Raw genomic sequence first — 27,982 nt, forward strand, 5'->3', positions numbered from 1 at the left:
TTTGCAAAAAGGGGTGCGATTGAAACAGGGAAAATCTAAACATTTTTGAACTATGCATCCCTTGAAGTCTAGACTAGCTAGATATCATTAATCTAGCTATTTAAGTACTAAACTAGCATTATGTCCATCATCAATCATTAATCCAAGGGTGGGAGTTCATAGAGCCCACCATCAAAATTTTCCAACCATCATTTACCAAAGAAAAATTCCAGAACAATTGCAAAATTTCAGTTTCACTCCCTCGGCTTTCACAAAATATTTCCAGCAGCTAATTGGTCATAAACCCAACTTTTCCTTCGGTTAATTCATGGTATTAGGTGCTCAGAATTAACATGCAAATACTTAACCAGCTAATCAACATTTCTTGTTCAAAAATCAGATTCGGTCAACAACAAAATCATCCACAATTTCCAGAAATTGTTCAGCTCTTTCACAATTAAGCTTGCATGCACAGATTTCGTTTCCTTTTTATTTTTCTGGTGTAGTCCGACCAATATACTACATGCAGAGCTTAATCATCCTATTGTTTTTTTTTAGTTAGTCAAACACAGAACTAAGCTCAAGTTATCACGGTTGAACCAATTAGAAGCTGCAATTCCAGATTAACTCTCAGCAATTCCATTTCCTTCAACAATCAGATTTTTTTTTCTTCCTCTTATTCAAATCACCTGATGTGAGACGGATCTAGACGAACACCAAGTTGAGTGGATTTGCGGAACCTTGACCCTTCTAGAATCACAAGCCACAAACTTAGGGTAACCCTTAACCCACGACTAGCAAATTTAGTGAACCAAAAGTATAATTAGAAGAACGCCACAATCAAGGAGACTACTTGATTGATAAGTTCGATGAACAACATGAGATTAATTCTCAAGTATTCAAAGGAAATTCTCTTGAGACAAGAGGGAGTGAAATAACTCACAAGTATTTTATAAAATTTCAATCCCCCCTAATGAATGAATACCTAGGCTATATATAGCCTTACAAGACTCAAAAACCCTAAAATGACAATGGATGATTTTGCCCTTCATTAAGGGTGTAATTGTCCAAGTTGTATTAACTTAATATCTATCAACTAGTTAACTATTTTAAGACTCTAAATTCGGCCAAGATAAAGTAAAATGGACCGAAATTATTAATACTAACAAACAACTAATAATGGTAACTAAAAACCCTAATTAACTAAAAACCCTAATCAGTGAACTAGTCTTCACTTGATTCTTCCACTTGAAGGAGAGTGTTAAGCGTAGCTTCTCCATTGTATAATCCTTCAATGGTCCTCAAGTCATCACCAATTCGTTCTTGGATTGTGCAAACAAGAGCTTGAAGTGATTCTTGAATTCGTCTAGCGCGTGCTCTTGTAATTGGCCCACTTGGTATTTGCATGACTTGAGCAGTAGAAGTTTGAGGAGCCTTGAGTCCGCCCTCATTAGTCCCCTCCTCTTGAAGGCTATTTGTCCCCAAATAAAACTCATCGTCTGCATGAAAAGGGCTCAAGTCAGATACATTAAAAGTAGCATGCACTCCATACTCACCTGGAAGTTCCAGTTTGTAGGCATTGTCATTGATACGCTCCAGGACTTGGAATGGACCATCTCCCCTTGGGAGTAGCTTACTACGCCTTTTGACTGGGAACCTCTCTTTGCGCATGTGTATCCATACCCAATCGTCAGGCTCAAAGACCATCTTGCGGCGCCCCTTGTTGGCACTTTGGATGTATTGAAGGGTACGCTTTTCGATGTTGGCTCGCACCTTAGTGTGTAACTCACATACATATGCAGCTTTGTTCTTACCATCCAAGTTAACTCTCTCATGAACAGGTAAAGGAGTTAAATCCAAAGGTGTGAGAGGGTTAAATCCATACACGATTTCAAAAGGCGAATAACGTGTAGCAGAATGAACAGTACGATTGTATGCAAATTCTACATGTGGTAAGCAATCCTCCCAAGATTTAATGTTCTTTTTAATAAATGCGAGCAATAGGGTAGATAAAGTCCTATTAACCACTTCGGTTTGACCATCATTTTGTGGGTGGCTAGAAGTAGAAAATAGCAATTTAGTACCTAGTTTACACCACAAGGTTTTCCAAAAATAGCTAAGGAATTTGGCGTCCCTGTCAGAAACGATAGTGCGTGGCATGCCATGTAGTCTAACTATCTCACGAAAGAATAAATCTGCAACATGCTTAGCATCATCTGATTTATGACAAGGAATAAAATGGGCCATTTTGGAAAAGCGGTCAACTACCACATAGATTGAGTCATGTCCTTTTCTAGTCCTAGGTAGTCCAAGCACAAAATCCATTGACAGATCAACCCATGGTTCATGTGGAATTGGCAAAGGGGTATAGAGACCATAAGGGTGTACCTTAGATTTTGCGTGGCGACAAGTCACACACCTTGCAACGTATTGTTCCACATCACTCCTCATGCGTGGCCAGAAGAAATGCTCTTGGAGAATCATTAAGGTCTTGGCAATGCCGAAGTGTCCCATTAGTCCTCCTCCGTGAGCTTCCCTCACTAGTAGTGTGCACATGGAGCTCTTGGGAATGCAAAGCTTGTCCTTGTAGTATAAGAACTCCTGAGAGATGAAATAATGCTCACGAGAGTGTCGTGGCAAGGAGGAAAAAATCTCACCAAAATCTGAGTCAGTCGCATAAAGATCTTTAAGGAATTCAAAACCAAGCAACTTAGCATCTAATGTAGTGATAAGAGTATACCTGCGCGAAAGTGCATCAGCCACTACATTCGTCTTACCTGTCTTGTATTTGATCACAAAGGTAAAACTGTCAATGAAGGTAATCCATCTTGCATGTCGCTTACTCAACTTGTCTTGGGACTTGATATGCTTGAGCGACTCATGATCTGTGTGCAAGACAAACTCACGAGGGCGTAGGTAATGTTGCCACGTTTGTAGAGCTCGCACCAAGGCCATTAGTTCCTTATCATAGGTTGAGTAGTTTAGGGCAGCTCCATTCAACTTCTCGCTAAAGTAGGCAACTGGGCGACCTTCTTGGAGTAAGACAGCACCAATACCTATACCAGAAGCATCACACTCTACTTCAAAAGCTTTGTCAAAATTAGGTAAACTAAGAACAGGTGCATGTGTGAGCTTGTGTTTAAGTAATTGGAAAGACTTAGCTTGTTCCTCTCCCCAATGAAATTGCACATCCTTCTTGATAATTGATGTAAGTGGTGCAGCAATTGTGCTAAAATCCTTGACAAAACGCCTATAGAAGCTTGCCAAGCCATGAAAACTTCTCACCTCACTTACATTGGTAGGAATCGGCCATTCACTAATAGCCTTCACCTTGTCTTGATCAACATGAATGACCTGCTCACTTACAACATAACCTAGGAAAACCATTGATTGGTGCCAAAGGTACACTTCTTAAGGTTAGCGTAGAGGCTCGCCTTGCGAAGTGCATCTAGGACCATTTGTAAATGCACAACATGCTCATCTAGATTATTACTATAGATCAAAATGTCATCAAAGTAAACGACCACAAATTTACCAATGAAAGAACGTAAAACATGATTCATGAGTCTCATAAAAGTACTTGGTGCATTGGTTAGCCCAAAAGGCATGACCAACCACTCATAAAGACCATGTTTTGTTTTAAATGCAGTTTTCCATTCATCTCCTTCTTTCATTCGAATTTGATGCTAACCACTTTGCAAATCAATCTTAGTAAAAATGATAGCACCATGTAATTCATCAAGCATACCATCCAAACGAGGAATGGGATGGCGGTACTTTACCGTGATGGCATTAATTGCCCTACAATCAGTGCACATTCTCCATCCTCCATCTTTCTTTGGAACAAGTAGAACTGGTACAGCACAGGGGCTTAGACTCTCGTGAATCCAGCCCTTACTAAGCAACTCCTCCACTTGTCGTTGTTGCTCCTTGGTTTCCTCAGGATTAGTCCTATAAGGTGCCTTGTTTGGAAGGGAAGATCCAGGAATGAAATCAATTTGATGTTCAATTCCCCTTAATGGAGGCAAACCAGTAGGTATATACTCAGGAAAGACGTCTTGATACTCCTGTAAGAGGTTAGTAATAACACTAGGCAAAGAAGCATCAAGAGCATTAGTGAGTAAGGATTCCTTGCCAAATAAAATGAATAAAACCTGATTAGAGTGCAAGGCCTTTCTCACATCTTTTACCTTGGCAAGCATGCTGGATTTTCTCTCCTGTGTGGGCTCTAAGGCCGAATGAGAGGGATCCAATTTGCTTGAAGAAGGGTCGGCCAACACTAATTTCTTAGCTTTGGTGTTTTCCTTCTTGGTGGAAGCATGCAAGTCATACTCTTTTTGTAGACTAACCTGATCCTCATGCACTTGTTGAGGTGTAAGAGGTGCAAGTGTAATCTTTTTACAATTATGCGTGAAAGAGTATTTGTTCAAGAAACCATCAAAAGTGACTCTTTTGTCAAATTGCCAAGGACGCCCTAAGAGTATATGTGCAGCTTGCATTGGTACTACATCACACATAACATCATCTTCATACCTACCAATGCGAAAAGTAACCAAAACTTGTTTATGAACACGTACCTCTCCACTGTTGTTTAACCACTGAAGCTTGTATGGACGGGGGTGCTCACTAGTTGGCAAGTTTAGTTTCTCCTCCATTAATGCACTAGCAACATTAGTGCAACTTCCGGGGTCAATCACCAAACTGCATACCTTGTTGGTCACATGGCACCTAGTGTAAAAGATGTTGTCACGTTGAAGCTCATCTTTACTAGCTTGAGTAGCTAGTGCCCTTCTTGCTACCAATCCAACTTTGTCTTGAGTTGGAACTTCCTCTATCTCATCTTCTTTTTCAACCAAAGGAGGCATGTCTTTGTAATCCTCTTCTTCATCATCAGTGACAATGTCGCCATTTGGTAGGACAAGCATGGTCCTTGGGTTTGGGCATTGGCTTGCAATATGCCCAACTCCTTGACACCTCCAACATTTGGTGTCACGATTCCTAGGTTTTGAAGTTTCAATTATTGGCTTTGAAACAACCTTGGAGTCGGTTTTGGTAAAAGGTAGCCGTGAGCTTGACCCTTGATCTTGCTTCGGCTTTGGAGTGGTCCAAGCATTCGAACCTCTCTCTTCCCTTCTAGGCTGGAATGGTCGAGTAAATGTCTGTGGATGAGGGTTATAATTTCTGGTTGTACCCCTCCTCTTGAGCCTTTGCTCAATCTTGATAGCCTTCTCCACCATATCTTCTATCTCCACATAGTATTGAAGCTCCAGTTGATCGGCTATTTCAACCCTTAGACCATTGAGAAATCTTGCCATTGTAGCCTCTCTATCTTCTTGAATATTAGCTCTCAACATGGAGATTTCCATGTCCTTGTAATAGTCCTCAACTGAGCGTTGACCTTGCGTCAAGGTTTGAAGTTTTCGGTACAAGTCTCTATGGTAGTGACTTGGTACAAATCGCTTCTTCATAAGCCTCTTGAGCTCAGTCCAAGTGGTTATAGGTAGTTCACCACACCTTCTCCTGCTTGTAACCACTTGCTCCCACCAAACTATGGCATAGTCGGTGAATTCTACTACGGCAAGTCTCAATTTTTGTGCATCGGTGTAGTCATTACAATCGAATACTAGCTCCACTCGACTCTCCCATTCAAGGTATGTATCCGGATCAGATTTGCCTTGGAAGGGAGGAATCTTCATCTTAATTCCCTTGATGGCATCACCGATTGCTCTTGTGTTTCGCTTTGGTCGTCTTTGCTCGTATGCCTCATGTTCCGAGTCGGCATTGGAGTCATTAGATTCCCCCAGGGTGGATTTGCCCCTAGATTTCCTAGAAGAAGCCCTAGATGAACTTAGTTGATCAATTTGCTCATGGATGGTGTCCAACCTGTGGTCAAATCTCCTCTGCATTTCCTGCCACATATTATCCATTTTAAGTGATAACTGAGCAATGGTAAGTTCATTTTCCTGAGACATGGTGAAACCTGCAAAACTTGACAAATTGTTAGTAGAAAAAAAAAAACCTCACTTGCTCCGTTAAGTGTTTCACTCCTCTCGTGTTTTCACTCAAGTGCGTATGTCACTCTAATGCTCTCACCAATTCACTCCTCAAGCCACTTGATTGTTTCCTTTGAAGAAATTAGAAAATTTCTCAAGGGAGTTCAATCAAACTTTAATCAAAATAGCTCCCAATTGTATCAAAGGAACAAGGGAACAAAAGTAGAAATGGAAAGCTCAAGTAATGAATAAGGAATGGAAGAGGAAAGAATTGATGTACAAAGAAAAGAAAGAAAAAAAAATGGACAAGTATGATGATGGAGTTCCCAAGTGCTTTACTCAATTGCCCAATTGATTTTTGGAAACAAGTTAGGTGTTGGACTTATTTGGAAATTTCCTTAAAGTCGGCTAAACAAATCAGAATTGTTCTAAAAAAATTCCAGATTTCCTTCTCTTTTGAAAACTCCCAAAGTCGACTGCAAACAAAATTTGGTAGCTCAAAATTTTCCAGATTTCTGCTCCTTTAAAACCTTCCAAAGTCGGCTGCAAAACAGAATTTGGTAGCTCAAAAATTTCCAGATTTCTGCTCCTTTAAAACCTTCCAAAGTCGGCTGCAAAACAGAATTTGGTAGCTCGAAAATTTCCAGATTGCTGCTCCTTTTAATCCTTCCAAAGTCGGCTGCAAAACAGAATTTGGTAGCTCAAAAATTTCCAGATTTCTGCTCCTTTAAAACCTTCCAAAGTCAGCTGCAAAACAGAATTTGGTAGCTCAAAAATTTCCAGATTGCTGCTCCTTTTAATCCTTCCAAAGTCGGCTGCAACAGATTTTTTTGGTAGCTTCCTAACCGCTGAAAATTTCCAGATTTGTTACCTTATCAAATCAGAATTGCTTCCACGAAAAAATTTCCAGATTTCTTGTCTTCTCGAAGCCTTCAAAAAGTCGACTATCCCTCACTAAAATTTCCTCTCTCCAGCCGCCCTTAGCTTGCCAACAATTCGGCCTCTCTCCTGCAAGACGCAACGCACAATCCTGTTCTCTCTTCCTTAGACAAGGCCATGGCAGTTTTGTTTCTTGTTTCAAGGAAATGGCTTCTCAAGACAACGAGAGTATTGTCACTCAAGAGTCCCCCAAGCGGCTTGCTCAAGAAATTCCCAAGAGATTTACTCCTAAACCAAGGAAGCCCCGTATGGATGCAAGAACGTACAAGAAACTTTTTATACGAAGGCAAGTGCAAGTTTTTAAGGCCCAAGATAATCAAGAACCTCAAACAAGGGTTGTTCAAGTGATCAAGACGCAAGGCGTTCAAGACTTTCAAGAAGAGGTTGGACAGAATTTTTGAGTTTCTCTCTTTTTTTTTTTTTTTTTTGGTGTAGTTTCTGGTTTGGTTTGGAACAAGGAGTAACAAGACAGCTTGGTCAATAAAATTTCGACTTCTTTCTTTGTTGCTTGCTACCCGAATGCCTTTTCTCTTTTCTTCCCCTTTTTTTTTTTTGACTCTAAAACACACAATTACTCGGCTGTTGTTGGGTAAAATTCCAGAATGTTAATGTCAAACCAATGTTCTCCTTCAATCCTCCAACAACTATCAAGACATGCATCAAAGTTTCAAGACTTCAAGATTAGTTTCAAGGAAGTCAAGAAACCCTAGATTATTGTAGTCCCCCTTCAAGATTCCAACCCCAAACAAGTTTAACCACAAAAAAAAATCAGTTTAGGAAATTAAGTAAAACAACTTGGTGGAGGATAATAGAGCTTGGACAGATTTGACAAGAACTTGCGCCCAAGGAAACCCTAGTTGCAAGTGAAGGAAGAAACCCTAGCCGTCAAAATTTTTTTTTTTTTTTTTGATATGTAAACCGAATATGCTGGGAACAAACACGCTACACTTGAAGGCAGATTTCAAGACACAACCACGCAACAAGTAATGCAAGACGTGGACACTAAACAAAAAGAGATCAAGGAACAAACAAAGACGGAAAAATTTTTTTTTTTTTGTAAAAATAATCGGACTTGACACAAAGAAAGACACGACCAGATTTGAAGACAATTACTAGAAAATTTACGAAGAAAAGAAAAGGAGAAAAACAAAGAACCTCAACGGGATATACTTGATGCCGTCGACTAGCTCTGGATACCAACTGATGTGAGACGGATCTAGACGAACACCAAGTTGAGTGGATTTGCGGAACCTTGACCCTTCTAGAATCACAAGCCACGAACTAAGGGTAACCCTTAACCCACGACTAGCAAATTTAGTGAACCAAAAGTATAATTAGAAGAACGCCACAATCAAGGAGACTACTTGATTGATAAGTTCGATGAACAACATGAGATTAATTCTCAAGTATTCAAAGAAAATTCTCTTGAGACAAGAGGGAGTGAAATAACTCACAAGTATTTTATAAAATCTCAATCCCCCCTAATGAATGAATACCTAGACTATATATAGCCTTACAAGACTCAAAAACCCTAAAATGACAATGGACGATCTTGCCCTTCATTAAGGGTGTAATTGTCCAAGTTGTATTAACTTAATATCTATCAACTAGTTAACTATTTTAAGACTCTAAATTCGGCCAAGATAAAGTAAAATGGACCGAAATTATTAATACTAACAAACAACTAATAATGGTAACTAAAAACCCTAATTAACTAAAAACCCTAATCCGTGAACTAGTCTTCACTTGATTCTTCCACTTGAAGGAGAGTGTTAAGCGTAGCTTCTCCATTGTATAATCCTTCAATGGTCCTCAAGTCATCACCAATTCGTTCTTGGATTGTGCAAACAAGAGCTTGAAGTGATTCTTGAATTCGTCTAGCGCGTGCTCTTGTAATTGGCCCACTTGGTATTTGCATGACTTGAGCAGTAGAAATTTGAGGAGCCTTGAGTCCGCCCTCATTAGTCCCCTCCTCTTGAAGGCTATTTGTCCCCAAATAAAACTCATCGTCTGCATGAAAAGGGCTCAAGTCAGATACATTAAAAGTAGCATGCACTCCATACTCACCTGGAAGTTCCAGTTTGTAGGCATTGTCATTGATACGCTCCAGGACTTGGAATGGACCATCTCCCCTTGGGAGTAGCTTACTACGCCTTTTGACTGGGAACCTCTCTTTGCGCATGTGTATCCATACCCAATCGCCAGGCTCAAAGACCATCTTGCGGCGCCCCTTGTTGGCACTTTGGATGTATTGAAGGGTACGCTTTTCGATGTTGGCTCGCACCTTAGTGTGTAACTCACGTACATATGCAGCTTTGTTCTTACCATCCAAGTTAACTCTCTCATGAACAGGTAAAGGAGTTAAATCCAAAGGTGTGAGAGGGTTAAATCCATACACGATTTCAAAAGGCGAATAACGTGTAGCAGAATGAACAGTACGATTGTATGCAAATTCTACATGTGGTAAGCAATCCTCCCAAGATTTAATGTTCTTTTTAATAAGTGCGCACAATAGGGTAGATAAAGTCCTATTAACCACTTCGGTTTGACCCTTAGTTCGTGGCTTGTGATTCTAGAAGGGTCAAGGTTCCGCAAATCCACTCAACTTGGTGTTCGTCTAGATCCGTCTCACATCATCACCATCCGAACCCTCAAACCTCACATGCAAGTCCATAGCTACCTTTATTTACCTCTGATCAACTAGTTTTAGTCCTGAAATTACCTCAACTTGAAGCTCACTCACGCGACAGGAGAGCTGTCAAATTTTTCTCCTCTTGGCTCGCGCAAGGACTGGGATGCTGGTCTGATCTTGGTTGCGGGGTTGCAGCTGTGGTGGTGTTGTGGTTGGAGATGGTCACAGCTGGTTGAGGTTGCAGAGTGAAGCTCCCGGTGGTGATGAAGCTCGTACTCTCCCTCTTGCTCTCTTTCTCTCCCGGTCAGTCCAATGTTGCAGCTCGCGCACAGCTCTTCTTGGTCGATGATTACAAGGTGGCAGCTCACAAGGTTCTCTCTCTCATTTACTCTCGGTCTAAGGCAGAGGAAGAGGTGAGATGTTGTTGTGAATTAGAGGTGAGGTAGTGGAGTGAAGATGGGTGCTGAAGTAAAGATGAACCGTGGGTGGAAGTGGTTGAGTGCTTGAGAAGAATGAATCCGGCAGAAATGGGATTGGTGGATTTAAAGGTTGGCCAATGAAGCATGGAGGGTTGCATGGTTATTTCGAGATGGTGGAGGGCCATTTTAGTCTTTTCACGTCTCCTCCTAATATCCACTTAAACCCTCATTTCTAATCTAGTTCCAACATTTACCCCAAATGAAATTTGAATGTCTAACCATATACTATTCTTGTGAAAGTTCGATTATCGAAATTTTAACGTCCTAAGTATACTTGGTGTACTTGTAACGATTTTGTCTACAATTATCAACCTCATCTTAATACTAAGGTTCCTATTAACATTTTGACATTTTTAACGGTTAAAGCTAACTATCGGCATTTAACGAATTAATTGTTAGGTCAATGAAATAATCTTCCTTAAAAATATTCTTTTATCTTAACAGAAAACCAAGTGGTTTAATATTGTTGCTCCATAATATTATTTATCGCATAAAAAAAAATTGTTTAAGAAGGTAAAGATAGTTTTCTATTGGTTTCTAACTAACATGGAAAATCAACATTTAATCTTTGTACATGTTAGGCATTTACATGCTTCCAAACGAGTGTTTTTCCATGTTTATTTTATTATTTATTTTCATAACAATAATTCTAACTAGTACTAATATTTAATGGTGTAGGTGATACAATTTGCAAAGGTATTGCCGGTTTATTTGTTAACGAAAAGAAATAATTAAACATGTATTTTAATAAATAAAAGAAAATGGATCATGTATCAAATTTTAAATAAGGAATAAAAATTTTCAAGCTCTCACTCGAAATTCTTGCAGTTATTCTTAGGTAAATCAGGATATTTCTAAATTCTTGATTTTTATGAAAATTCAATTAGGCTTTTAATTTGACCACTTATTCGTTATATGTAATTTCTCGAATCGATTATTTACTCCAGTCGCGTATTTACTATTTTCACTTAACGGGCCTTCAGAAATTAAATTTCGAAATGAATCGCTTTAAAAAATATAACTAAGCTATGGATACATTTAATTAGGCCAAAAAAAATTAGAAAATAATAATCGGAGAAATCGGGTGAGTAAATACTTATTTTAGCCAGTAAAATAAATAAAATAAACAAAATTTTCGGGTCCTCACAATGTGATTATAATTTGTGCATTTATATGAAAGTATATCATATAGAGTGGAGAAAATTATACCTACATTTTGCATATTTGATAAAATTTCTTATTTTTACTTAATTTTATAAGTTAAGTGATTAATATGGTCAATAAGTGCAATACTCTTCGCATGATTATACTTTTGAGGGAATGTTATTATCTTTACTTTGAAAAAACAAGAAAAAAGAAGAAAGAAAAAGAGAAAAAAGGAATAAGAGTTGTTCTACTCTAATGGTTCTTGTACTTAGTAATCGGGAGTTTTCATGTACAAATGTCGACTTTTACGTAAAAAGGTACTAGAATTAAGAGTATGCAAAGCAACTTGAGAATGTGAAGTGTTGAGTAACCGGCAATTTTTATCTAAAAATATCGATTTTCACGCCAAAAAGCACTTTCATAACTTAAGGAATACTTATTTATGTGATATGAATAAATCCCTCTTTAAGTTGAATAAGAAGATGATCATGAGTTTAGGAAACATTTTTATTGATCATATAAGTCATTTGCTTGTGAAATTGCGTAAGGACGAGAAATTGAGTTGAATGAGTTAAAATTACGGCATAATTGGCTCTCGTTTACTTGATATTATGAGTACTTAAGTTTAGTTGAATGATTACATAATGGTTGTTTACCTTGCATTGAAGAAATGAAGTTGAATGGTGTACACATGTTTATTTTCAAAACTTTGGATTATTGTTGGTTTGTATTTCTTATAGCTTGAGGATAAGCAATGGTTCAAGTGTGGGGGAGTGATAAGTGCATATTTTACGTGTTTTAAGTGTGTTTTAGTAATTAGTTTTAGTGTGTTTTATTTAGTTTAATAGCTAATTAATTCGGATTTTAGTGAAAATATATATTTTGTGGTTTAAGTGGTAAAAATTGCATTTCTATGGATTTTAATGGTGAAAATTTCATGTTTTTTTAGGTTTAATAATTCAATCATCAAATGGCATGAATTGAGAAGATAATTGGATGATTGATGATGGTTTGAAATGATAAAAAGAAGACATGAAGTGCAAAATAATCAAAGGAAGAAATGCAAAGTTTTTCAATTTTGACACATTATGGTATTTTTGTGAGGACCCCAATTTTCCTCACTTATAATTCTATTTTAATGGCTTAATTAATTATTTATTCACCCGTTTTCTTTGAATAATTTATTTCAACCATTTTAAATCCATTTATATGGAATAATGTCCCAATTATATTTTTAAACCGTCTCGTTAGGAAATTTAATTTTCTAGGGCTCGTTTAGTGAAAAATAGCGAGTTTACGTTTTTCGAGACTACATTCGATCTGAGAGTGTAATAATCTTGGAGAATTGAGGACTCATGTTTTATTTCTAAAATGGTTATTTTATAATTAATTACATTAGTAGTAGTTAATTATATAATCGTTATATGAATTTCCCGTAAATTTCGCCTTCTTACGCGCGAATTGGAATTTCGCGTATATCGAGTTAGAATGGTTAAACGGAGACTTAAGAAACTTATACTAGACTACTAAGAGTGAATAATTATAGTGTTAAAGGAAGTGCATTAGAGGTTTAGTGTACAAGTGAAACAAACCTGAGAGGAAATGGGGCACGAAAAACGGGCGTACGCGCACTATTGAGAGTTGACTTTTGTGCCACATTAATGCCACAACTACCAAGCTTCTCCAAGAAGCTTTATCATCAGGAAACCCTCATCTCTCTCATCTCTTACCTCTCATTTTCGTCCAGCCACCAAGAAGGAACAATGGAAAGGAAAAACTTCATCTTCTAGCTTCCATTTCACTCCCAAAACCTTCACAAATCATCATACAACTTCCACTTCACTTGTAGAGCAACTTCAGCTGAGGGAAAGGCATCATCTTGCTGGTTTTTCTTGGGTCTTGGAGGTGTAAAATTTCTGGTTTCATCTCAAAAACTAGGAGGTAATCATCTAATCTTCTAGTCTTGGTTTTAGTGGATGGATCTTTGATATGAAGCTTGTAGTTTCATGTGAGTGTTGTTATTTGGATGAAAAATGTTGGAGTGGGCTCTATGAAATCCCACAATGGATATATGGACTGATTTGTGGTGTTTTTATGTTATTAATGTTGGTTTAGTGCTCAAATTAGTAGAAATGAATGATATTATGGATGAAAGCTCAAAGGGAGTGAAGATGGAAAACTTTCCGTTTCTGCCCCTATGAATGTCCGTGACCCTTAAAGCAGAATTTTGTGGTTCTATTAACTTTTTTATGATGTATACATGTTGTGTGGGTTGTGTAGAAAGTTTCATCAAAAAATTTCATGATTTGGTTGGCCAAATGATGTGTTTTTGGAAGTCAGCAAAAACTAGAAATTTTCCCGTAACTGCTCTGGCAGTGTTTTTGTTTTGCCTATAACTTTTTACTTCAGTGTCGAAATCGAGTACCGTTTATGGCACTGGAAACTAGACATTCCCAGGTTTCCAACGGTATAAAATGAACATCCTGGTTCCACCTGAATAGTCTATACCAATCGTTTGAACATGACTATCCTGTTTCATGTCTACACTGGGAGCTCTGTTTTGAGCAGCGAATTGGTGCCCAAATATGAGCTAGCCGTGGACAGATTTTGGGAACAATTTCTTCTAAGAAATTGTAGCTTTCTGAATCTAGTTTTCAACCCACTGACCACACTCAATTCCAATTTGAATTGAGTGAGTTATGGCCTGATTTTGAAAATGTGATAAAGCTGGAAATCTGGAAAAATCGCTTCCTTCATGCTAGCCGACAGGTTTAGCTTGATGTGGGAGGTTTTGTTTCGAAATTCTTGATGTCCATTGTTTTTCAAGTACTTATCAAATGTTTCTAGAACACTGGTTTCACAAATGAACCAAATTGGACTGATTTCATGATACAAAGTGTTTGAAAAGGAAAGAGAAGCTTCAGTTGGCAGATTTGCTTTGAAAATTTCACAAACTTCAGTCATCTTGTTAACTGCCTTTCCACATGAGTTTTTGTGTGAAATTTGGTAGAGATATAGTTCATATATTGAAGTTTTAGTGTACAAAAATTGGTGTTATTCTAAGACCATTTTGATACCCAAACGATATCCCAATATTGCTCTTCAAATCTGGAAAATTTTTCCTTTGCTCTTGGCTGAATGGTCAAATCTGATTTGGGAAGTCATATTTCGAAAAACTTGATGTCAATTACCTCTAAATTGCTTATTGGATGTTTATGGAACCTTGGTTACAACTTTTGAATTAATTGAGGTTGATGGTGTGGATCAAAGTTTTTAAAAGAGGAAGGAAACGTGAGAAGGCAGATTAGCCTTGGAACATTTCTTGAAATTTGGTTGTTTTAATGACTGCCTTCCCGTGGGAGTTTTTGCATGAAACTTGGTAGAAATATTTTTCACACATGGAAGACTTAGTGTATCAAGTTTAGTGTATTTTCAATGCCAAATCGATGGCCAAATGATACTTCAAATATAGCCTTTCAAACCTGGAAAATGACAGAACAGTTTATAAATTGCGACCAACTTTGAGCTACTATATTTTGACACTCAAAACTCTGATTTTAGTTCCATTTGTTGTGTTTTAAACCTTGATTGGAACTCTAATTGAGGTACAAATTTCGGAGGCCAGTTCACTTCTTGTGAATTTTGCCGAATTTCCAAATTTTACCAAAAAACATGACTAAAGTTGTCTTGCCTGTTTAAATCAGCCTCTTTGAGCTGAAAAATGATTATTGTTGTCCGATTTGAATCTTAGAAATGTGTCTTCTAAGAATTTTTAGTACTTTGAAACAAGATTCCAACGGTATAAGATTTTCCATTTTTCGACCTACTGAGTGCAAGATATGATTTTTCTAAATTTGTTGCATAAAGCCGAAATTTGCCGATTTCTTAGAAAATGAAATTTTGGAAACTTGACTTCTTATCTTGATATTAATCTATCATTTTGAACCCGATTTTGTAGAGGATATGAGTTTCCTCAGTAACTTTAAAATCTACACTTTTGAATCTTAACTTTCGATAAAATAAAACCCTTGTGAAGACATTGACTTGAATTCTAAAGCAAGTATGCATTCTTTCTTGTTTGATAAGGAATTTGTGAAATTGTGAGGGTGATATTTGGTCACTTTTCTTCAGGCGATCAAGAAGGTCTCGAAGAGAATCCCGAAGTGGATCATTGACGACTTTCTTTACTCACTTATTTTGGTTGGTGAGTGTTCCATATAGGAATACGTGATTCGAATAGTTTTATGACATATTTACTCCATGGTCATTATGTGTTTAATTGTTAAATGCTACCGATAATTGTTTCTATGGATTTTTCCACCATTTTGAGTTGAGTGTGTACTTACCGCACTCGTTCTCACTTAAGTAAAATGTACTTGAATTATTCGGCATGAAATACTTGAAATGCATATTTACGTGAAGTGTTTCAATGATTAATTATGCTATGCCTGCATAAGTCGATTGGAGTGAATCTCCTCGACTCTTAAGTGGTAAAAGTGGGAAACAGCCAATGGATGACCTACTAACATGAGAAATCTCACCGTTGATACGAGTCAAGCTATGCCATTGGATAAGGTTCAAGTCCCACTAGAGGTTACACGAGTTCGAGGAGTTCATTCAACTTCATCGCAGCAAAGACGTTATAAGGCGTGGGCGCACTTTATAAGCTCAAGTCGTCTGCCTATCTAGTCACATTTGTTGTTTTAGTTAAGTCGTTTGTAATAAGGGTTTAATGGTCCATAGCCTTGCTTTATTTACCTAATGGATGATCTCATAAGGTTATTTACCTAAGGGATGACCTCATAAGGTTCGGTCAAACCCACAATTCTTAGTCTTACGGAAATAGTCAAGCCTACAATTCTTAGTCTTAGTCAAGCCCACAATTCTAGACTAGTTCCACATTATTAGTTGTTCATCTCTATGTATGGCTATAAATAGCCCACACTTCCAATGATTTTAGGCATTCAATCAATAAATCAGATTTTGAGAGTTTTCTTGGTTTCTCCAAGGTTTCTTGAATACCTTAGAATTTATCTAGGTGTTCGTGACTTATCAATTTAGAATCGCACTAGGTTGTGGCGTCTTCTACCATTATACCAAGGTTCGTTAACCACGTGATTAATGGGTTGAGGTCATCCGCTCCAAATTTGGTGTCCTCTTGTCGATCCTGAAACTAATCTTTTACGGGTTTCGTCACAAGTGTTTAAGACACTCTAATATTCTCAAGGTTCTGCTTGGTTCCCTTGAAGAAAGTAGAAAATTTTCCTGAAAAGTTCAACTAGTTTTGCACAAGAATCTACTCAAATGTGGCTCGTTATAAGCTAGAAATTTGAGGAGGTATAAGACTCAAAAGAACTGGAAAAAAAATCTGCTGGAATTTGCTAGAAAAATGCGTAGACGCATGACAAAAGGACTATTAGTTACGCAATGCAAAAACTTGGCAAATGACTCTACACAAGAGTTGGAAATTTGGACACTACTCTAGCTGGAAATTACTAGAAAAAAAACTAAACAACTGATTCAAGAAAGCTATAAAGATTTGACTCAAAAACAACTACCTAAAGAGTGCACCAACACTTGTTCTTGTTGCAGCAATTTAGGAAATAATGGATAGTGGAAATTCTTGGATTATTCTGAAACTAATCCTCTTTTTCTATCCCAATAAGGATTTAATAGGCTGTAAAAAAATGAAATTGAAGTAAATCTGGACAGCCTTATTCAAGTTGGACTAAACTAGTCAAATCCAACTTGGAATTGGAGTAGGATTGGTGCTCCTTTTTTTTTTTGATAGTCAGCTTTTAGGAAGGCATTTATCACAATCAGTGATCAAATTTGAAAGCTTCCAAAAGTCAAATTTCGTGGCTTAGGAAGGCTGGCTTTCAAGAGTCAAATTTCATGGCTGAATGTTCTTCTTCTTATCAATGGTCAATTCTGGAGGCTTTTAAGAGTCAAATTTTGTGGCTTAGGAAGGTTGGCTTTCAAGAGTCAAATTTCATGGTTGAATGTTCTTCTTCTTCCTTTGTTTTTGTTTTCTAATCAGCCAAGAAGAGTCAAATTTCGTGGCTAAAATGTTCTTAGTCAAGAAAGAAGATTGTTATGGTGAAGACAAGGATTTTGGCAGCTGGAATTTTGCAGCCTTGTTGTTTACCAAGATTTGGTTCCCAAAACCCAGAAACTTCAAGATTCTTTCAAGAATTCAAGATGTTAATTTCCAGAATTCAAGAAACACGAAATTGAAGATGATTTCCTCCCCAAACAATCCAAGATTTCATGATTTGATTAAGACAGATTTTGGTTGGCTTCAAGAATCCTAACTAAAATTCCAAGAACTTCAAGATTGTGGTTTTAAACAATCAAGAACTTCAAAAAACTCAAGTTTTGATCAAGACAGATTTTCAAGAATTTTGTAAGGTCAGCTAGCTATTTTTTTTTTTTTGTATGTAAACAACAAGAACACAAGGTAACAACTATATAGGACTCTAAAACCCTTGCTACAAACTGATTTTTTTCGAATGAACAGTAACCACGGATGATCAAATAGAACAAAAGACTGGAATTAAATGGATATAATAGAATAGAAACAAGACACAAATACAAACAAAGAATCAAGAATAAGGCACACAAAAAAAAAGGCTGGACCAAACAAGGCTAATCACAGCAATTAACAACAACTAGACGCAGGTTTATGACGTGACAAATCTGAAAAAATAATGCAAGAACACGATGCAACAAATCTGGAAATTGAGGATAGCAAACTTAGAACACAAAAACAGAATTTTGGACAACTTGACTCGAAAAGGAAATAAATAAAGGGATATAACATGATACCTCTTAACTAGCTCAGATTATCAATTGATACGAACATCGCCAACCTTGTGACGAAACCCGTAAAAGATTAGCTTCAGGATCGACAAGAGGACACCAAGTTTGGAGTAGATGACCTCAACCCGTTAATCACGTGGTTAACGAATCTTGGTATAATGGTAGAAAACGCCACAATCTAGTGTGATTCTAGATTGATAAGTCACAAACACCTAGAGAAATTCTAAGGTATTCAAGAAGCCTTAGAGAAACCAAGAAAACTCTCAAAATCTGATTTATTTATTGAATGCCTAAAACCATTGGAAGTGTGGGCTATTTATAGCCTTACATAGAGATGAACAACTAATAATGTGGAACTAGTCTAGAATTGTGGGTTTGACTAAGACTAAGAATTGTAGGCTTGACTATTTCCATAAGACTAAGAATTGTGGGTTTGACCGAACCTTATGAGGTCATCCCTTAGGTAAATAACCTTATGAGGTCATCAATTAGATAAATAAAGCAAGGCTATGAACCATTAAACCCTTATTACAAACGACTTAACTAAAACAGCAAATGTGACTAGATGGGCAGACGACTTGAGCTTATAAAACATACCCACGCCTTATAACGTCTTTGCTACGCTAAAGTTGAATGAACTCCTCAATCTCGTGTAACCCTTAGTGGGACTTGAACCTTATCCAATGGCATAGCTTGACTCGTATCAACCGTTTACCTGATTATTTATTTGATTACCTGCTTACCTGATTACTTGACTATTTGATTATGTGATTACTGTAAATTACGTGTTCACATGAACTTTTCCACAGTTTTACGGCGAGTGTGTACTTCATCTCACTCAACCTACAAAATTGATAAATTTTTACCGTTTACCGATTTACTTGATTACTTGTGTATGTTGTAAGCTCTAAGCTGAACTGGGCCTTGCCCTTGGTTACTGACCTACTCGAGCTAGGACTGGGTTCGGTCGGGTAGGTTGGAACCTTGGGACACCGTTTCGGTATACTCGAGTACTACCACTGGAGGGATAAGGTGATGGCCAGACAAACCGACAGGATTCTGAAGTTATAAGGTGCAGTTGACCAAAATGGTTCCACTAGAACACCATATCCTTCAATGTGTGTTTATTTCACATAATGATAACTGTTTCATGCTAATGTGCTAACGTGCCACCCTGAGTCATACCTGTGATATGCTCAAATTACTTGTACATGAAAACCGTCTCATTTTAATGTGCCAATGTGAAACCTTGAACCATACGTGTGGTATGTTCAAATTACTTCATTTATTAGAACTGCTAGAGTGTCTTGTAACCTCACTGGGATGTATAGCTCATTCCATGCTTTTGTTTTCCTTAACAGGGTTCGAGACCAAGAGTGCTCGTGAATAGTACTAGATTGTTTTATTTTTTAAGATCTTAAGTTGTATTATAACGGATGGTTATAGTACATATTCCGTTGGGTTGTATTTAAGATTGAAGGCTAACTAATTGTAAGTGTGAGATATTTTGGAGTACTTTAATTATATATTGAAGTTATTTGAAGCATTCTGAACTTTTGAATTATGGATTGTACCAAGTCCTGGCGAGAGTTGGGCAGGCGTCCCACCGATATCCTTGGGTTCACCCTTGGGAGAAGTAGGGGCGTCACAATTTTGCCTGTATCTTGAGCTACACGCATCGAATTGAGATGATTTTTATACATTTTGAAACTAAGAGATAGATTTACATTTGGTAAGAAAACATCAAAATTCAGTTTAGTCATTTTTCTTGTCAAAAAATCGAAATACAGAAGTCCATGTACTTGGTCGAAAGCTAAAATAGAGCTCTGACCAGTTGAGAATATTTTGGTCATTTGCCAGTCCACAAAGCTCCAATTTGGACGATTCTTGAAGTATTGGAAAGTTAATTCAAAGGACTACAACTTTCATGTGTTGACAAGAGCTAGTCCGGCCTCCATCAATGAGATAATATCAGTTGAAGTGGAGCTAAATTTGCAGAGGTGAAAACATGAGATGGCAATACATGACTTAAAGTCACGTATTCATAAGGTCGCGTATTGTAGCATGCTTTCTACAACTTACTTTGCCACTTGCTCTATTTTTACACTACTTTTCAGCTCTACTTCTGAATAGAATTTCGGCTGCACATGCTGAAAGTTCCAAGAGGAAGAGAAAAGAAGTTTTATGTCTTGTCTAAAAAATCACTTTTTAACTCTCTTAACATTAGACATGTAAAAATCATTAGAAAGGGGGAGAAGAGGACATTAGAAGGAGATCTCATTGTATTTTAGCATTAGAGCTTAGTTTTAGTCTTCTTTTATTCTCTCTAGCTAGAACATTGTGAGAACAATTGGAGATTTCATTGTATAACTCATTTTTGTTGAAGAAATAGAAGATCATTGGGAACTTTTTCACTTTTTTGCTAAGCTTTCTTTATCTATCTTTTACTTGTGATTCAATATGTGTTCGTACAATGAAACTATGTTCTTTCTTGTCATTTATCCTATGAATAGCTAAATTTCTAGATCTAGGAAGTAGATGAATTTTATGGCTATTTGATATGAATTAAATATGATTTACATTTGTTACACCTTGTATTAACTTGTCTATTATGCATGCTTATCACTTATTGTTACTTGATCACCAATAGTAAGTTATTAGTTGTTATTATTCAATGAAAATTAGTAATAATGATAGAACAACATAAATAGAACTTAAGTAGTATATTCGTGAGAATAGAGATACACTTAAGTGAATTAACCTTGCATTTCATGAATGAAACAAGAGTAGATCTAATTATGCACCATGAGAATAGGGAAATCTAGTCTAGTTTAGGTCATTTCACCTTGAGAATGAGATTTGGAATATTGGAAATGAATCCCTAGTTAAATAAGAGTAGTAACAAGAGGTAAATGTTTTTACTTGTATCTTTGATGCCATAAGTGGAATCTACATCCTTAAACTCAAGTATTTAGTGAACTTCTTCCATTGTTACCTTACAAGTAATCTAGTTAAGACTAGTTAGGGAGTAGTAATTACAATTTCTCCTATTTTAATTGATTATTAGTCTAAATAATAGAGTAAGTAAGGTCTTAGTATTTGTAAAGTTGCTCGCCGTGGGATCGACTCGACTTATACCCTAAACTACTAGTTGACCGGTATGCTTGTAGCAAAACGGGTATAATTTGGAATAAACTTGCACTCATATCTAAAAATTTGTCAGATGTCTCTCTAGTGAATATTTGAGATTTTTTGATTTTTACAATTTTTTGTTAACTTTTTTAGACATTGTGAATATTCTGTGGCATTTTTTGTGTGAATTGGTTCAACTATTAATCTTAGTTTTCCATGTTTGGAAAATGAAGTAGGTTTGTGATCTTTAATTTTATTTGGTACTTATTTATGAATAATATTTGATTATACTCCGCTAATTATCGCTGCCTAATAACTGGGGGTCTCCACCAAAAGTGTTGACTTTAACGTCAAAAAGTAGCAATAACTATAAGCATGTGATCCTTAAGCAATAAAAGCTAAGTAACCAGGCTTCTTCATTTAGGAGATGTTAGAATTTGCGTGAAAAGACTTAATGGCTAAGGAATAAGCATTTCCAAAAAAAAAAGGAAAAAGAAAAGCGGAAACTCAAGTGTGGGGAACATTTTAGAAAAAGGTTGTGCTGACAGTAAAAATAGAAAAAGTGTATATGAGTGTGAACGTGTGTGAATAGTTATGTTAGTTTGCTGATCCATGAGTTTTAATATTGAGATTTTGCTTAATAGTCGAATCATCTGCTAACGAATGTTAGTTGAATATTTTATATTCTTAAATTAGTTAGTCGGGAATTGGAAGAGTCCTTGATTTTAAAAATTAACCGAAGAGATATCTCTTGGAGATTGGCCATTAATACTTGACATGTGTTTTAATTGTACCTTAGCAATGTTTGGGATATAGCCATTGATTGAACTCAATTGCTTAATTTGTTGTTTTCATGCTTGAGGACAAGCATACTTTAGGTGTGGGGGGGAATTAATAGGGTACATACTTACTATTAAATTTATGAATATTTTCTTATGATTTTGGTCAAATATTGCATTATTGGATGGATTCTACTCATATTTGACAATTGGTGTTGATTGTACGAATATGGCAAGAAAAAAAGTAAAAACGGGTTAATTGAGGAAATTTCCAGCAGAAGACTCTTAGCCAATTTGGCGCGGGAGCGTCTAGTCCTACTGTCAAAGTCCAGAAAACTTGGAATTTTTCTGCGCATGGAGGTTTCCTAATTAGAGTCAAATTCTGAAAAGACGTTTGGTTGAAGATTGAGAGGATATTAATTAGGAAACAACTTATATTATCTTTTGTATTTTCTTTAAATCACCACTTCAGAATACACTTTTTCCTTATCTGATTTCAAGGTGTCAACATGACCAAACAAGTGTTTGAGAACGGAACATGCAATAATAAATGAGTTATGCAAAAAAGAAGAGTCACAATAACAAAGATATGAAAATCGTTAATTAAAATAAACAGAATTATCTTGGCTACATAAGCGACAATTATGTCAAGCAACTCTTGCGGAAGAAAATCATCTAGAGAAGAGGCAGATTTTTTAAGCCATTCTGATGCAACACAACCATCTAACTTTTCAAATTGTCAACTTGTTGCTTAGATAGTGGAGGCACAGAAAGAGGATGCATCTCACTTGCGTGCTTTCTATTGTAGATATTTTCTGAATTTAATTCTATATCAATAAGATATTAGATAAGAATTCAATAGGTTAGTTGCTATTTGAATGTTTATCTAGATTATTTATAACTTATCTTAGTGTATGCCTATAAATAGGCATCATACGATTGTAACTGATGTGAGAAATATAAAAATATTTTGCTAATTCTTTTCTTTTTTATATGATAACAAAACAGGGATTCTAGGATTTCTGCACAAATACTACTCTAATATAATGTTGAACTAAGAACCATGGTAGAATTATCTGAAATAGTAAAGTAGAGTGAAACTGCCTCCATTTTAAAAGATTTAACTACACGAATGGCAGATGTGAAGCCCCAATTACTATTCCTTAGGAACTAGTGGGAATACCCGTGCTACATACGGTGCTGACATTATTGAAAAAAATAAAAATAAAAGGGTGAACAAATAAACGTGAAAAAATTGTACCAACAAAATTAAAATGTAATATGCGTCTAATAATAGTTTGAAATATGATAGAATGTGTATATCATTCAATAACTGTCTTTTTTCGAAAGATGGATCCTGAAAAAATATTAAAAATTTATATTAAAAAATGAATGATATATTTCTACAAATGAATGTAATTGAATGTTGTTAAAATGAAATACTTACAAATACTAAGCATTCGATTTAATAATCTTGCTTGAAGGTGCGAACACTCTTCACACCAATCCACTTTTAGTACGAAAGCCAAAATTGGTGATTTAATTAACTCTGTTGAATTTTGTGGAGTGCGTACTACAAATGAAAATGCACGATCTTTGCATGAATTCATTCGTTGGCTGAACAACCTATCACCATTTTCCTGATAATTAAGAACATAAGAAATTAGTGTATTTTTTTACATAGTTTATAAAAAATAAATATATATATTAAGAAATTCTACCTTCCTTTGTAATTCTCTGATATAAGAAACATCACAACCAAATACGAATCGTGCATGTCTGTCTTGTAGATTAAGATGCATGTTACACTGGAATATCTGATTTGTATGTTAACATTGTACCTATTTGATAAATAAAATATTATATACACATTGGCAGGACTCGAACTAACACATTGCATGGATTTGATAAAAATGTATGTCACCGCTATTAGAAATTTAAGACATTACTGTTGACAAAGTCATCAGTCGACCATATCCATTGGGCTAAAGAGAAACAGCACACAGCTGTTCACATGGCCTCTTTAAAGCATTGATCATGCATGCAATCAAAACCATCCGCCAACCCAGAAAAAAAAAGGAGAAAAAAAAAGGAAGTAAAAGACCAAATCACCTTTAAAAAATGCAAAATATGACAAAAAGGAATGGCAGAGGGGACCGACCTGGAAAATTAAGCCGGCAAGAATATATTTCCAGTTCTCCGCAAGAAGGTTGATTTCCATTGAAGTCTCTGCACATAATCTCTTCCATAACTACTCACAAAAAAAAATCAATACATTTATAAAATCAATAGAGAACCAAAACCAAAGAAGAAACTGAGAGAGAGAATGGGGGAATTAACTCGATCAGTAAAAGGGTTGAAAAAAATTATAGACATATTATAGTATTGGGCATAATCAAAAATAATAAAAAATATTACAGTATTGGGAATAATTGAAAATAATAAAAAATATTACAGTATTGGGAATAATCGAAAATAATAAAAAATATTACAGTATTGGGAATAATATTTGAAATTACAATGGAAATGCCAATATTTAAAGAATACACAGTACCGGAATTTTTAATTTGATGCGAACGACGTTTTAATCGGTGTAGCCTGGATTTTGTCCTTCGAATTTGATTTGAGATTTCTCTTTCGTCAGCGCAAAATGTTGAAGCTTTTCCAACTGGTGTGTGGAATCGTTGCAGTGTATATTTCGTTTTCTAAGCAAATGTTTCCTCCTTTGCAATCTTGCGAGTTTGAAATTTAACTGTTGTTGAAATGCTTGTAGGCAGGCATATTCTATGGTAAAATTAAGTTAAGGACTAAGATTGACACCACAAGAAAGTTGAAAGAGATAATAAATTTTTGTTTTGGTTAACCAAAAAATACGAATGAACATGCACGAAAATTGAATGAGGATGCTGTGTTTGGAGGAGTTTTAATTGGGGTGGAATTCTTTAATTGGAGAACTCTTAATTGGACTGGAAAACGTGGGAGGAAATGTAGGGAGAAACGTGAGAGGATGATTATAGGATTAGGGGTCAGTGGCATCGCAAGTTACGGCAACGTGCTAGTGGCATCTATAACCCGCTACTTGTTCTGTTCTTGGGATTTTTTAGGGGTAAATATAGTAAGCCCCTTAACTTTACATTTAGCTGCACTTCACCCTCTCAACTTTACATTTAGTTACACATTTGTGATTTTTTTGAAATGTGATTGCAATTTGCGAAACTCATTTGTAAGGGTGGTTATAGGGTTAGTGTGGTGAGAAATATTTTTTTATTATAAAAATGTAACATTATATTAAAATAGCATACGAATGAACATTTGTCTTTAAGGAGTAAAAGGGATTTAAAATATAAATAAAAAACTATAAACGGTTTATGAAGTAGATAATGGGAATATTTGTCTTTAAGGAGTAAAAGGGATTTAAAGTATAAATAATAAACTATAAACGGTTTATAAAGTAGATAGTGGGAATATTTTAAATTTTAAATTTGATTGGTGATAGGGTTGGTTAACCCACTACTTTTTATGTATTAAAATAAATACAAAAATTTAGAAAACATAATGAGAAGTTTGGAAGCTATTGAGAAGGTCTTTCCTAAAAACCCACTCTGCAATACATATAGATATAGATAATAGTCCCACGAAATAGGGGAAATTACTCAGCGTAAAATATTTGTTAAACAATAAATAAGCGTGCTCTTTCAAAAATATTAGAACATCCAAACCCTAGCGTGAAGGTTCTCATGGCGGCTGCATGGCCGCCAAATCCTACCCAGGGCGATCTTCCCCACCCCTCCAAATCCTTTGCAGACATAGTAGCGGGAAGGGACCTCGCTGCGGGAGTAGATATTGGGGCTTTGGGTTCTCATAGAGGGGAACCAGCGCTAGTCCTCTGAGCTGTTGAGGCTAGCGAAACCATACAAGAATGCATTGGTGGCCAGGTTTGCCCTCAAGCTGCCGTCAATGGAGGTCATCCGCCGTTTCTTTGTGACGTTGGGGTTGAAGGGATCGTGCTCGGTGGGGTTGCTTGATTCCAAGCACGTGCTGCTTCAGCCAGAAGTGGAGGAGGATTACACGAGGTTGTTTGTGCGGCGCACTCGGTTTATTCAGGGTTCTCCCATGCAAATCTCGAAGTGGACAATAGATTTTAAGGCAGGGCCGGAATGCGCCATCGTCCCTATATGGGTGAATCTGCCGGGGCTTCCTCTACCATTTTTCGACAAGAAAACTGTTGCTGAAGATAGGCTCGCTGATTGGCAGGCCTCAGCAAGTGGACGCGGCGACGTTGAGCATCAAAAGACCTTCTGTGGCCAGGCTCCTAATTGAGGTGGATGTAGCCAAGCCGCCGCTGCCGAGGCTTTGGTTAGGGGATGAAGAGTATGGGCAGTGGCAGAAGGTGGAGTTTGAGGGCTGGCCATCTTTCTGTGGGCATTGCGAGAGGATCGGCCATGGGGAGCAGGAGTGTTTTCGGCTTCACCCTGAACGCAAGCCAGCAAGAGTGAAACCTGGGGTCCCCAGTCAAGTTTTTTTACCGAAAGCGCAACAGGGGCAGGGACCTTCTCCTGCTGCTCCTTTCGAGCAGCGTGCTCTACTCTTGGAGAAACCTGGGCAGCACGAGAGTCCTGGACAATGCGCCGCTGTCTCACCGTTAGGTAGTGGTGGGCAGTGGGAGGAGCAGGCTTGGGAGGCTCTCGCGCAGCCATCTGGGAGTTGTCATACGAGGTTGGCACGTTTGGAGGTGGTGCTGCCCATAAAAGATGCACCTACAGTAGGCAACTCAGCAGATTACGTTGAGGATATACCTGTTGCACATGAGGACGACGTGGCGCTGGCCAACTCATTTGAGGCCTTAGGAGGTATGGAAGAGGGTATCGAACTGAATGGCTCTGACGAGAAGTCTTCTGCACAAGAGGACGAAGTAGCTCCAGCCAACCCTTTTGCGGCCTTAGGAGATAAGGAAGAGGGGCTCGAACTGAAGTCTCCTCGTACTCCGAAGGGAAGGAGTCTCTCTGTTGGGACGTCTCCTTTGCTCCCCCCGCAAGCTCGGCCTCTGCGGTGAGCCCAATCTGTCGGAAAGCAGGGTCAAGGGGGCTGCTCGGTGCTTGACCTGCAGCGGTTTCAGGAGATTCTAGATCACAAAGTGAAAGGGTCCAATTTACTAGATGTGCATGTGCCCCGGGGGGCTATGATCGATGCTCGAGATGCTGCGCTACTGAACAATTTAACCAAGAAGATGGGGCGGCCCATTAACTACAACAAGAAGTTGCAATTGTTCCTCTCTCAAGCTAAGTCTTCTATCCTTTCTAATGATCAGTTGTCTTAATTTGCTGGTATGCAATATATGGGGTGTATCCCGTAAGGATTCTCGGAGGTACCTACATAAATTATGTGTTGATAATCTTGTTAAGTTGCTAGTATTGATTGAGCCTATGACTGATGCGGTTCAATTGCCTGTAATTTGCCGTAAGCCACATTTCCCAAAGACGTGCTCGGTATTGGAGGGTAAAATGTGGGTCTTGTGGAAGGATGACATGGTGGCTCAGGTTCAGGAAATAGGGGACCAATTGGTTAACATCAAGACAGGATTGGGGGGTTATACTCTTCTTTTTTCGGCAATTTATGCCAAGTGCACCGGGTAGGTAGACGGGCATTATGGCAGGTGATGGAGTCCGTTGGTAATTGTAATGAGGGGAGATGGATGATAGGGGCGATTTCAACTTCATCTCTAATGCCCAGGAGCGATCGGGGTGGGGCCCTACCAAACCCCCGTAACATGGAAGAGTTTAATGAAGCGTTGTTTAATTGCAGACTTGCAGAGGTGAGCTTTGTAGGGTCGCCATTCACTTGGACGAATGGAGTCCTTTGGCACCGATTGGACAGAGTATTAACAAATGCAGGTTGGTCGGATTTATTTGTTACAACGACTGTCTCACACTTAGTACATGGTCGATCTGACCATGCTCCTCTTCTAATCAGAAGCGGAGATTCGGAGCGCAGACCTTCGTCTTTTCGATATCTGAATGTTTTGAAGAGACATCCAGGATTTCTGGAGGTGATTCAACAGGCATGAAATCGACCGGTCAATGC

At 37.4% G+C, this 27,982-nt stretch overlaps 2 protein-coding genes across 2 annotated transcripts; one reads left to right on the plus strand and one right to left on the minus strand.

Annotated features, from left to right (window-relative positions):
- Positions 1-1,203: 1,203 nt before the first annotated feature.
- LOC140021192 (uncharacterized) lies at positions 1,204-9,129 on the minus strand. Its single transcript, XM_072071959.1, has 5 exons — positions 8,658-9,129; positions 4,557-5,959; positions 3,671-4,046; positions 2,142-3,035; positions 1,204-1,922 (listed from the first exon to the last, which is right to left on the minus strand). The coding sequence occupies exons 1-5, from the start codon at positions 9,127-9,129 to the stop codon at positions 1,204-1,206; spliced, it is 3,864 nt and encodes a 1,287-aa protein (XP_071928060.1).
- A 240-nt stretch (positions 9,130-9,369) lies between these two features.
- On the plus strand, positions 9,370-27,965 carry LOC140021194 (uncharacterized). The gene is made up of 6 exons (XM_072071960.1): positions 9,370-9,374; positions 9,739-9,846; positions 25,837-25,974; positions 26,156-26,950; positions 27,210-27,530; positions 27,704-27,965. The coding sequence occupies exons 1-6, from the start codon at positions 9,370-9,372 to the stop codon at positions 27,963-27,965; spliced, it is 1,629 nt and encodes a 542-aa protein (XP_071928061.1).
- The last annotated feature ends 17 nt before the right edge of the window (positions 27,966-27,982 follow it).

Source organism: Coffea arabica, chromosome 11e (genome assembly GCF_036785885.1).
Source record: "Coffea arabica cultivar ET-39 chromosome 11e, Coffea Arabica ET-39 HiFi, whole genome shotgun sequence".
Classification (NCBI taxonomy): domain Eukaryota; kingdom Viridiplantae; phylum Streptophyta; class Magnoliopsida; order Gentianales; family Rubiaceae; genus Coffea; species Coffea arabica.